The sequence below is a fragment of the Saccostrea echinata genome, unplaced genomic scaffold (assembly GCF_033153115.1).
Source record: "Saccostrea echinata isolate AGI-Se365-2 ecotype Australia unplaced genomic scaffold, CSIRO_AGI_Sech_v1 ptg000002l, whole genome shotgun sequence".
Lineage (NCBI taxonomy): Eukaryota > Metazoa > Mollusca > Bivalvia > Ostreida > Ostreidae > Saccostrea > Saccostrea echinata.
Window position 1 is genome coordinate 10,923,112 of NW_026889751.1, and position 13,311 is coordinate 10,936,422.

Here is a 13,311-nt window from a genome sequence, read left to right on the forward strand (position 1 = left end):
AATGGGTATTATACAGCAAAAATTAAAACAAATGAACTATTAAGGAATATAGTAGAAAATCATAGTATACAAGAATTATAGAATACTATTAAAAAATATACAATACAAATGGTAAAATATACGCTACAAATCGAAAATTATAGAAAACGGAAAAGATTTACCGGGGGTACTTTCGGACTAAAAGCTTGTAATTTTGAGAAGTCTCTGGACTGTCTACCTCTAAAGTAATGAGCTATTGCAAGGTTTTAGTTGCATGCCAATATTGTTTCATGAAAAAGAACAAAGAAATGACCAATGTAAGAACTTAAGCGATAATTAACACCTTTTTTTCTATGATTTCAGACGTCTTTGGGATCGTTTTCAAATGATACCCCGCGAGAGAGTTTCTACCAGTGATACATTAAAACCATTTCTGAGAGCATTCAAGGCGATTTGTTATGTACTGCTGTTTTGCATTGTCCTTGGTTCGGCAGTTGCAGCCAAAACATCAGTTCTTATCATGACTTCTAGCATTGTAAAGGTATGTATAAATCCACCAATTAAGGTCGCAAGACACTTGACAAACCTTTTAAGATTAGTGTTGGTAAACGGTCAGGCTGGTTTGTTCATGAGTGCAAAGGATTGTACTATAAATTATGAGCACAGGTAAATTAATTGACTACAATATTTACAAGGAAATGATATGGATAATCGTTTGCAAAAGAATATTTTGTCACACAAACATTGTTAATTCTTATTCACATGTAAATGGATCATCTAACACATCTCCTGTAATGTAATAATGTACTATGAGTCCTCCACCAAATTTTTAAGTTCATAGTTTTAGTCCCAAGTTTGGCTGGGTTGCTTTTAGCCTGAGAAACTCACAATACTGAAGATTTGAACGTCCAAAAAAAATTATAATAAAAAATAAAGGATAAGTTAATAAAGATCTATGAAATCATTTTTGTTTTTCGTGATTTTGAGAGACATCTGTACTTCTTTATTTATTTGGCTTTCTCTAAGAAATGGTTCAGATGTAGATAAATACCTTTCAATAAGCCTATTTTTTAAGGATGAAAATGCCAGGGATGTTAACAGCTCACCAACCAATACGATGTTGATTATCTGCATATGTTTTCCGTATGCTTTGTGGATACTAACGTATACAGCCAGATCTTTATTTGGAAGCAGTGCCTGGCCTTCTTTTAAAACTACAACCGTGGTAAGTTATGCTTTGTTTGTTTTTCCCCTGAAAAAGAAAGCATTGGGCACGATAATATTGTTTTATACAATAAATATAGGCTTTATTTTAAAATCAAAATGAGAACTGCATTCTTTTCTCTTACTTTTGTAGAAACCAAGACGTTTATTTAGTTTTCACTATGATTGACAGGTTTTGTTTATTGAATGTTAAGCAAAATGAAATTGTTCTTTCTGTATTTATACTTTAAGTTCGAACACTGACTGTAGATTACATTCATTGCAATAAAGGAAAAATCCGACTGAAGGAATATTTTGTGTTGCCATCTATGAAAAAGAGTAATATTGAATTATTATTTGATAACCTAAACAGAGACACAATCGTCATACTTCTGTCCAACAATTCTGCCAGTATTTTTTTTTTAAAAATCAAGTACAGTCATAAAGCGCTAGGGAAATATTTTTGTTTGAAAGTTGCAAAGACGATAAATTTCTTTGAAACTCTTTCATGATTTCATTTTTCAGACATTGTTCATTGAACTCCTACACAGCTTTGGATTGTGCTTACTAGTGTTTCACATTCTTCCTAAAATGGACATGGCCAGAAGTCTAATACCCTTAAGTGGAATATTTGTGATTCCAGCACTTCTCAAAACACTATTCGTTATCTCTGACAAATCTCTACCAGGAATAAAGCGACTGACGCTTACAACTGTGCATGGAATAGCCTTCCTTATTCAGTTTTGCAATTTAGGTGCTACATCAATGTTTACTATTCCGCTTACAGATAATGAGAAACAAGACATGGTTAACTCTGTGATTGATAATGATGACGTCATCAATGTCATTGAAAGACCAAAACCTATTCTTACAAATAGAATAATGTGGGAACTTCCGGTTTCTTTGGTATTTATTTCTTTGTCTTATTGGGAAAACTATGCAGACGGAGATATCTACATTTGTTCTTTTAAGATACCCCTTCTTGAATGGAAGAAGAATTTGCTTGTGGTGAAACAAAGATTATACATATTAACTGGTTTATGGAAAATTGGTTGGACCATGATCTTTGCCATCTTGCTGATTCCTGGGTTTAACTTTAGCATCTCGTTTTCTGATTCGGATTCCAGTAATTCGTCCATGAAAGGCATTTCTAACGGCAATGATTTCAAAGTACCCTTTGAAACTACCACGAAATCTTTGTCTTCGATAGGAAATGACGTTACTACTATTGCACCAAATGTCCGAGGAAAGAGATCTCTACTTCAAGTGGAGACTGAAAATCAGAACATTCAAATTTTGGAGAGACCTGGAACAGGCAATAACGATGCACAGATCAATCTGACCAGGGTCATAAAAGACCGTGGAATTGAATCTGTTTTGCACTTAAATGAAAACATGCTTACTCGCAACGTAGTCATCCCTAAAAGAGATATGGATCAAGACACGGGCGTAAAACAAAACTCAACTTTCAATTCTTACATTCCCGAGGTTATACAGTTAAACCTACAAAAATATGGAGTTTTATATTTGCATTTAATTTCAACTACTCTTATGTCGTATTTTGGAGGTCTTGCGTGCAAATTATGCATGCAACTATTTGGGTTCACCTTGCCCATCATCCTGGCAACCCCTATAACATTTGGACTTGTACTTGTGCAACAGTTCACTGAGTACTTACCCTCCTATGTCTATGTTTTGGTTTGCCCTGAATCGGATGGAGATCTACGGAAATTTCATCTTCTTTGGCTTGGAGTTCTTTGGATTTCACAGCTAATCACAACGGCGCATATCTGGTCGCCTCGAAACGGAAGAATGGCTAAAATTGAAAGGTAGGAACAATAGATATCCCTTTTTTTGGTGGATTTGATTTATCCATTTTTATAAATGAATGAATACTTTAAATCTTAACAAAAGATAAAAGTTGTTTTTATGTATTTTTTTTAAATATTGACAAGAATGTACGTTCAGTACATAAGAAATACTCGGTATGTTAAAAAAATTCGAAGAAAAATATTTTTATTTCAAACTCTAAATCATTAGTTCATCAGAGTTATTCAGTGATCAATTGCTATCAGCTCCCTTGTTGTCTTCATGCCTTTTCTCGGAATTTCTGAAATGACTGTACCAGCTTCAACCAATGTTGGAAAATTGCCTGTATTCATGAGAAGGGAAGTGAAAAATTGGAATTTAATGTTCTTCGCACTCATAGAACCTAAAAGGGAAAAGACAATAAAACTTATATAACGAGAAACAGAAAAAGTTTCTGTACTATTGGTATTTGAAGGGTTACCATGAAGGGCACACACTCATTTTTGCAACTGTACCTCACTGCAACTTTGTTAAATTTAGATACTAGTATAGCTTCTTTTTTAAAATTCTTTACGCTGGCTACAATAATCTTCAAATACATGTAGAAATTCAAGTGTTTAACAAAATAGGGTATTTTGTGTAAGACTTCCTTTTTATTCGCAGACTCTTTGTAACACCATTGAGATGTGGAATATTAACGGACACTTCCCTTGCTCTTCGTCGACGACTTAACGACAGAGACACCTCTTTGTTCAATGCTGATGAAGACTGGTCTTTTATTTATGACGACGATGAGATCCACAAAGCAGATGATGTTGTTCCACAGATTTATGCTTGTGCGACAATGTGGCATGAGACTAGGAACGAAATGATTCAACTTCTGAAGTCTCTGTTCCGGTATGTGTAAACTTATCAATTTATTTTTATTATACTTCATCAGATTCAAATCCTGGATAAAATAAATTTGGGATCATTTCCATTTGAAATTACTAGTATATTCGAATAGTTTGTTTCTTTGACAAAAAAAAAATCATTATTTTATAGATGGCTCGTTACTTGTTACTTTTCAGTTATATTTCTTTTAGGTTTATTCAAACATAATATTTTCTATAATAGTTTTATTTTGATAGTGTAAGTGATAAATCCTGGGACTAGTGCAGTCCTTACTCACTTTTCATGAGGAAAGTCTAAATTCACAAAGGTGGATGTTCTCTTTGTCCGAACTCAATTTTGTCCATTCAAAATTCACTTCTTCTCACTTGGAGGCTTAGAATTTTGTAGATTCTTATTAATTATACATTTTTTTGATTAGAGGTGTATAATGATAAACAACAAAATTGATGTAGGTTAGAGATTTTGCTATCAAATCGCGCTGAAGATACATTCTTACACTGACACTTTGAGAAACTTTTATTTCAGAAACGGTTGAAATCCAACCAGATTTTTCTAGTCTCCTTGGCAATAAAATGACAAATTTAACTGTTGATCTTTTTTTCTTAAAATATGGTTCAAAGAATTGCTTAATATAAATTTCAAATAACATTGGAGACAAATTTTATTTTATATTAGAAGTATAAAAAAAATAGAGCCATGCTGGACAAATACCACTCCCGGAGACCGACTTCACCATTATATATTTTAGAAACCTTATGTTTTTGAGATATGCCATGTCAAACTGCTATAATATTTTAATTCAGACCAGTCATCCTCAGTCTCTAATTTTAAAGTTTGAAGACTTGAAAATTTAGGACAAAGGTTATAGAAGACGGTGCTTTTTTTTATATTCAATTATAAAGTATGTTAAACTTCTATATTCTGTACTATTGCAGTATAGATGTTGATCACAGTGGTAGATACCTAGCTCAGAAATTCTATGGCATAAGAGATCCAGACTATTACGAATTCGAAGGTAGGAACAGACACTTTGTTAACGCACTTATTTTAGCGATTGTGCTTCAACGGAGACTGATGGACATGGCAACATAGTAATTTTATTTCTTACAGGGAAAAACTTGTTTTATACCATTTTAAAATAAACTATTTGAAGGAAAGTTTAACAAGAAACGAAAATTTAACAAATGGGAGAATAGAAATAATTCAGGTGTCACATAATGTAGAGTCATTTTTATACGTACACTAGATGTAATGGTGTATTCCGAAAGCATTGAAGACCAAAATCAATTTACATATAAGAACCAGCTTACCCTCTTTGATTTTATGCCATGAGGATCGTGATGAACATGAGGTTTTATCCACATAATTATATATTTTTTTCAGCCCACATTTTCTTTGATGATGCAATGGATTTATCTGAGGGTGACACTTCGATACCAAATGCTTTCGTTGTCGAATTCATGGATTGTATTGACGATGCATTGAGGTACTTTTCTACTTTCTGTAGCTTTATTGAGGAGAAAAAGAAGAAGAAAATAAATCATAATTTTTAGTCATTGCTTCACAAAACGTGAATATATATATATTTTTCTTTTTTATAAGTTTTACACCAATAACTTAAAGATGGCAGAAGGCGGAAACATTTTTGTCCTGCTGGATACATTGCAAAATTGTAGGGCCATATAACACATGATGTAAAATGCGCAATATAATTTCAGTATTTATAATTGTTAGAAGTTGTTAAATACAATTTAATGAACTCCTTATAAGCTCTGTTCATGAGAGGCAGTTACAACTTGGTCCACCCATGCGAACAGCAACGCCATACGGAGCAAGACTAACGTGGCTCTTGCCTGGTGCAACAAAACTTGTGGTTCATTTAAAGGATAGACAACGGGTTCGACACAAGAAACGGTGGTCTCAAGTAAGTTTACACTTCATTTCATGAAGTTATTTAAACTGAATGAATACTGAAATAAAACTGAATAGTTACTGTAATAAAACTGAATGGTGACTGATTGATTGTATGTTGTTTTACGTAAATATGTGCAGATAACGAACAGTATTCGAGCTCAAAAGTCAATTATACATTACAAAATAAGAGCAGAGCAAACACGGACCTCTAAGACATCAGAGGTGGGATCAGGTGCCATGGAGGAGTGAGCATCCCCTGCCGACAGGTCACACCCGCCGGGTGCTCCTTGTCATGATCGGGAAATAACGGAAAAATCCGTCGACGATTCAGTGTGTAAATAATGGCCTAACAATTAGTATGAAAAAAAGTCAGTCAGCATTTGACTTAATGATAGATTGTATTTGCTGACATGGTCATTGTATCGACCATAAAACTTTCGAAATGATGACTTTAAACGAGACTGCTGATATTCTTGTTTCATCAACTTGTTTGTCAGTATATTACCTCGTTTTAGAAATTGTTCATACGCAGAGCATGCTCTTGCGTATCGAATCAACTGAGAGATATAAACCCCGTATGGGGTCTCGTTTGAAATAATGGTGACTGAAATATATATATGTATAAAATGTTACTGAAATAAACTTACCATTGAGCACAATTGAATTCTTAAATGATGATAAACATTGCCTTTAAGTTTTAATGAAATAAATCATGAAATACGCATTTTCCTTTCTTTACACTAGTATTGGCTTTGTTAGACATTTGCTTTGTTACAAAATATACATTGGAATTGATTTTACACTGTAAAATTGTCATCAACTTTCAAACAAAGCTGTTTAAGTCATATAGAAAAAATGAAATAGAGATGCTGATAAATATGGTTATCATCTTTGTTAATTTCAGGTAATGTACATGTACTATCTTCTTGGTTATCGGATCCTTGCGCAGCCTGAAAATTTACTTCATAGAGATTTTTGCGATCGAAGTTTTGGTTCTTCATCTGAGGATGCTAATCAGAGAGTACGGCTTACAAACTCACAACTGCGACATCGAAGACAGGCTTCACATTTCACCAGAAGCGTCATCTTTAACTACACAACAGAGGAAGTTCACACACAGGTAAAAGAAGATTCAACACAACTGATATCTCAAAGTGTTTTAAAGATGGATATACTTTTGATTGAAACCATTTACTGTTTCAAGACTGACCCTGGGTTTTGAATCATGACAAGAACCGATCAACTGTCAGTAATATTTCCAATAAGTCAAACGTTTGCAAAATTTAGGATCATATCCCTGTAATTATTGTTTGACTAAATCCTTTGGTATTTGATGTCACTTTTGCAAGATCTCATAAATGACTCGTAAATGAATAAAGCTCTACATATTTTAGGCTGAGAACACTTTTATATTGACACTTGATGGTGACGTCGACTTTAAACCGGATGCAGTGCGTCTGTTGGTCGATCGCTTAAAAAAGAACAAAAAGGTTGGAGCTGCATGTGGTCGAATTCACCCAGTCGGTTCAGGTAAATTACAGAATAACCACTTAGCTAACCGAAACTTTCTGAATACGCTACCTATACAATAATAAGAATTTGCATCTAATTTTTCTGTTATTTTTCAAATTTCTTGAATTTTAAAGGCCCAATTATCTGGTATCAGGAGTTTGAATATGCCATTGGTCACTGGCTTCAAAAAGCAACAGAGCATGTCTTTGGCTGCGTTCTCTGTGCTCCAGGATGTTTCAGTCTGTTTCGAGGATCGGCACTTATGGACGACAATGTCGCTAGGTGCTATGCTATTAGAGCAAGTGAAGCAGGTCATTATGTTCAATACGACCAAGGTATGTCTTATTCTTTACAAATACTGCTTTTTGTCCTTTAATTCGACCAACTCAACCTACAACGGTTTTGGGTATACACCCACACTTCAGTTTTCGGGTATCTTTTTTAAAATTTTTAGCCTATCACTGATATAACACTGCTAAGACTGCTCTTGTTTGCCAACAACCAATCTTTTTTAAACGATTTGTGAAAAGTATTTTTTTACAAAGCAAATCATGATAATTTTTCTATATTTAAGGAGAAGACAGATGGCTTAGTACACTTCTCCTACAACAAGGATATAGAATCGATTATTGTGCCGCTGCAGATGCCCTAACACACGCACCAGAAACTTTCTCTGAGTTCTTCAATCAGCGCCGAAGATGGGGTCCCTCTACCTTGGCCAATTTAGTCGATCTTTTAGGAGACTGGAAAAACACTGTACGTCTCAATGACAACATAAGTACACCCTATATATTATACCAATTCTTCCTTCTGGTGTCCACAATTTTAGGCCCAGCCACAGTACTCCTTATGATGGCAGGAGCATTCACTGTTGTCTTTAAAACAACGATTATAGAGTCCTATGCTATAGCCCTGACGCCAGCAATTGCTCTCATCATCGTGTGCCTGTATGCAAAACCAAGTACTCAAATTATATTTGCCACGATTGCCAGTGCAAGTTATGCCATAGTGATGACCATCGTTTTAGTAGGTACAGTTGGAACAGCTATAGAGGGAGGACTAACAAGTCCAAATGTTGTTTTTCTATCAATACTTGTCATTATTTATTTTATTGCTGCTTTGCTGCATCCGGAAGAATTTGCCTGTGTAATACCAGGAGCGCTATACTTCATCTGTATTCCTACGGGTTACCTTGTTTTAACCATATATTACCTTTGCAACATGCATGTAGTGTCGTGGGGGACACGTGAAGTTGCTGAACAAAAAAGTGATACGAAGTCATCGGCAAAAAAAGAGGCAGAGGAAGGAAAGAAAAAGCAGAAGAAAGGAATTCTTGGATGGCTTGGTATAACCTCTATCATCAATGAAACAGTTGAACTTTTTCGTCAAGTTCGCACGCTGACTCTTGCCAATACAGAAAGACCTACAAAAACTGATAAACTATTAGAGGAACTGATAATAGAATTAAGGGATAAGCGTGTACCGAAGGAGCTACTGAACGAAGGGGTTATGTCGTCAACAAAGCCAGATATTATGGAATCAAGTACAAAAGCACTGACTATTTCTCATGCATCTGAAGATTATGTGAACAATAAGGGGAAAACGGAACCGAAGAATTACACAAAAATCGATCATCAAGAAAATCTGCAAAACCATATCTTAGGGGATGGTCCTATTAAGAAACTTGATGAAAGGGAGATCTTGTTTTGGAAACAATTGTTGCAAAAATATTTATATCCAATAAAGGAAGACAAGCTTCACCAGGAGAGAGTAGTAAATGCCTTAAAAAACTTGCGCAACAATGTTGTATTTGGATTCTTTATGACCTCTGCTCTGTGGATAGCTCTTACCATGCAGCTCCAACTTTTACAAGATGACTTTAAAGACACAGATCTTTTCATCAAAATTCCTCATTTCGATTCTTCACAAAAAGATCTGACATTTGAACCCCTTGGTATGATCTTTTTAGCATTATTTTCTGCAATATTGCTTTTTCAATTTCTTGGAATGCTTTCACATCGTTGGGGAACAATTCTTCATGTTCTCTCCATCACTGATATATCATGCAGTCAGAAGTTTACCGAAAAGTACAAAATACAGGAAGTCATTGCTAAGGCAATGGAACTGCAGAGAGTAAGTAATATCGAAAACGAACCTGAGCCCGATTATGATGATCCTCTTCCAGACTATGAGGAGGACGATATAGATGACGACGACGAAGCAATATCAACTTTGTACACAAGCTCTTGTTCCTCCATGTCCACAGCATGTGAGAATCTCGGATCTAACTTTCATGACGCTCGTCAGAAGAGAATGTCCCTTCGCCGAAAAAACAGCGCAGTGTTCAATCGACGTGGATTGACAACTGGTAGAACACTGAGGAGAGCATTCGAACGTCGATACAGAAATCAGCTGCGGTGTGATCGTAGTGGGGATCAACATAGTGATTCTGGGTTTAATTTTAAGGATAGTGAAAAGAATGATGGGTTTCTAAGTGTTTAAAAATGCAACAGTAAAAAAGATATCCTTACAAATTGGAATCTTGTTTGAGGTTATTTTAGAGAATATAAGTGAGTTATGTATAAAATGTAAAATTAAACTTAATTCTGTCGCCTTTTAAATGTGTACCTTTTTTTAAAAATAAGTTATTCATAAGTTTTTGGGAGTAGTTGCTAGTACAATGTATATTTTAAATAATATTTACATTTCCAAATAGTTTCCCTTAAGATTCTTTGCAAATTAGAAAAAAGTTCACGTTCTTATGTCAGAAAATAGTGCAAACTTTTTAAAATTTCTTTTTACTAAAGTTACCACAACACATGTATCGGTCGAACACGCGTTTACTCGATGTTTATGTAGATTGTCAATTTGATTGGCTATTATATTTATGAAAACCTTTTCTACAGGTATTCGAATGAACCATTTTCCTTTCAGAAGTTGTACCATAGTTAGGAATGATTTCTTTTGTTAAATGTGGATTATCTAACCATAACTCACACTTTTCTATAAACTCCGCCCATCAAGCCAGGACAAAAGAGCCTTTGAACCAAGCCACATTTTTTAAATCGAACAATCATCCGGACTAGATACACCAAATTCAAGAGCAAAAAAATATAAATCATAGAAAGCATTAGACGATCAGTATCAATTGGAAGCTTGGATTTTAGACTTTGACTTTCATTAAGAAATGAAAAACAAGTCCTGAATCGCTTGATTAATAATTTTTTTTTCGTTTTTTTCTAAAAATATTCTCATGTGAGCGAGTGAGCCATTACCTTAGTATTGGTATTGATATCGATGGTATTTCTTAAATGATTCCAATATCGTTCTATTTATAACCAACCAAGAACATTTGGTACATAAAATTTAAACTTAATTGAATAATTAAGTTTCATTGCATCCATTCTAAATATACAAATTCTTTTACATTTTTAAATGTTTTAAATCATTATAAAAAGATGACCCTATATGCCACCATGCACAAAGAACATAGGTAAAAGTTAACAGAAAAAAAATTCAGTTTTAAAAAGTTAGAATCATTTGATTTTGACATTTTAAACATAAGAGAAAAACAAATCAACATTCCTTATTGAAAACAAGCACATTTTCAATAACACGTCACTTAAAATTCGTACTACATGTAAAAGACTTAGATATGATTAATTTTACAACACTATGTTACAAGTAACTTACCCCATATAATATTGTTAATTATGTGCAGATACCCGATGGCCGTGGTAATAGTGACAACTCGGGAGCTACGCTCCCTCGTGTCCTTATGACCACGCCCATCGGGTATCTACACATAACCAACAATATTGTATGGGGTAACTACTACAAATAGGCGTTGATTATATGGCAATCAACGTTCTAAAGAAAGCTCAAAACGTTCCATTCAAATGGAGAATTTTACCACCTCAATGCGTTTCATTGTAAGTTTATAATTCACCACGTGGTTTATTACCTCAATACACTGTACTAAATAACATCACTTGACTTGTGAGGTAGTATGTTATGTGCAAACTAGGACATTGTGTTTGAACACGTTGAATTGACAGACATTTAAAAAAAATCTTCTGTACTTACATCAATACATGGACGTAACAATATTGGTAATTTCGTTTTGAAACCTTTGTAAACAGTGTACTTGTGCCATATAGAGGCAGATGGGGAAAATTTGATCACGTATTTTATTATATCATATCGTATAGCGAATTTCTTTAGCGGGTGTAAAATTTGGCGTTTTGCTTGCTCAATTATTTTGGCGGAACTTTTTTTGGCGGACACGGAGTTCAATGACGTTGCAGAGAGAGAGGAAGTCCACCTTCCAGACGAGTTTTCAGTGCATTTGTGAGTTCAAATACTGATTAATGGACATTTTCGGTTAGGTGAAAATTTACAAAATAGCGACTATGGATCTTCAGTATGGAGCGCATTTGGCACTAAAAACTAGTGTTGTCAACGAGAAACGCGTTTACTGTCGAACGATTCGAGTATCGGTTAGTAAACCTGCTACCCGGTTGTAGGATATATAGACATTTTACTGATTAAATAAGTAGAAAAGAAATGTAGTTTTGTTTTTAAATGTAAACTTAAAGATGTACAGCACAAATAACCGTACTTATCTCCAACACAGAAGTGTATACGTTGCTATTTTTTCATATTTCTTGTCATCATTTTCATTTACTGTTAGTCTCAATATATTCACAAATACGATCGGTTTGTTTTGATTAGTTTTCACAGTTTATCTAATTAATGATTTTGAATGCCAAGGGCAATAAAAGTTTTGAAGACCTAAATAAATTGTTAATTATTAATAATCTGTTTTAATAAGATGCTGTCCCATACATCGAAATATTTTCAAAGAAATGGTGATTTCAAATCCGTAAAGTGAATTGAATATTGAATATCTATCGCTAGAAAGAATGTTGAGATGTGTAACGAAAAGTCATCCGAGTAACCGGAATAAAGCTTTTTTCACCCTTATCCAAAAATGCATTTCTTTTAAGAGATAAAACAATGATATATCTTAGATTTGAAAATTTTGGAGAGAAGGCAGTGTCCCCCTTAAATCCCCCACTGACAATTATTAATTTTCCTCGAGTGCTTGAGGCATAAATATCGAGGTGACCCAACCATAACACCGTGATTATGAGAGAGCTGGGCACTTGCCTTAATTTGTATGTAGTTGGAGACCTCAAATAATATGTACTTTATTCTTAGAGACTATGTAAAGGACATTCAGTCAAAAATTCAAGCTAAGTGATTGTCATCTTTAAACAATATTGCAATCATTACAAAAATATTCTTAAGCTTCTTTAATTTATAGTATAAGCCAGGTTTTTTTTTTTATTCAAGCCTGAAAAGGGACCTTATTCTAGAAATCCTCGATTCTCGAATTATCAACCGTACAATATTTATTCTTTGCGTGAATAGTGTAATAATGTGCGTGAAAAATGTAATAATGTGGACAACCAGAACAATACACATGTCGCATTTGCCTCCACTGCAAAACAAGTTCCAAAGTTGTGAAGGTATTGGGCGTCATTTCACCAGAAAACCACTGGTACCTGGCGAATGGATAGTGCATCCACCCACTCCCCCGCCCCGCACTTCTGAGAATTTTTATTAGACATATAGCTTACCAAAAATACATGAAACGTGAATTCCTAGCCTATCATATCTTTATTCCAAAAGCTGATATCATTTTCCGTTTTTGTAAAGTTGTTAGAGGTTGCCTTTGTATCATACTGCATATTCAGAAATATACGCGAGGCGAGAAGCACCACTCTCGAAATAAATTTTCTCACTTTCATTTTATTTCGGGGGGGGGGGGGGTGCTGAAATCCATGTAATTATAAAATCTTTTGATCAACCGTCTTCACTCACGAATTATTGTTCTCATAATATGACGTCTAAGAGGCATCTTGCGATCTTGCGATATTAATAAGAACATACAACATATAAAAATACCAAAGGTAAGAAATAAACATGATACCC

The 13,311-nt window shown here is 34.4% G+C and overlaps 1 protein-coding gene across 1 annotated transcript; it reads left to right on the forward strand.

The window, feature by feature from the left end:
- Window positions 1-362: 362 nt before the first annotated feature.
- Window positions 363-9,829, forward strand: LOC133200281 (chitin synthase chs-2-like). The gene is made up of 13 exons (XM_061336103.1): window positions 363-520; window positions 1,055-1,204; window positions 1,708-2,448; window positions 2,515-3,011; window positions 3,655-3,888; window positions 4,821-4,900; window positions 5,269-5,371; window positions 5,656-5,809; window positions 6,704-6,919; window positions 7,194-7,329; window positions 7,446-7,646; window positions 7,886-8,406; window positions 9,385-9,829. The coding sequence occupies exons 1-13, from the start codon at window positions 365-367 to the stop codon at window positions 9,811-9,813; spliced, it is 3,618 nt and encodes a 1,205-aa protein (XP_061192087.1). The 5' UTR covers window positions 363-364; the 3' UTR covers window positions 9,814-9,829.
- The last annotated feature ends 3,482 nt before the right edge of the window (window positions 9,830-13,311 follow it).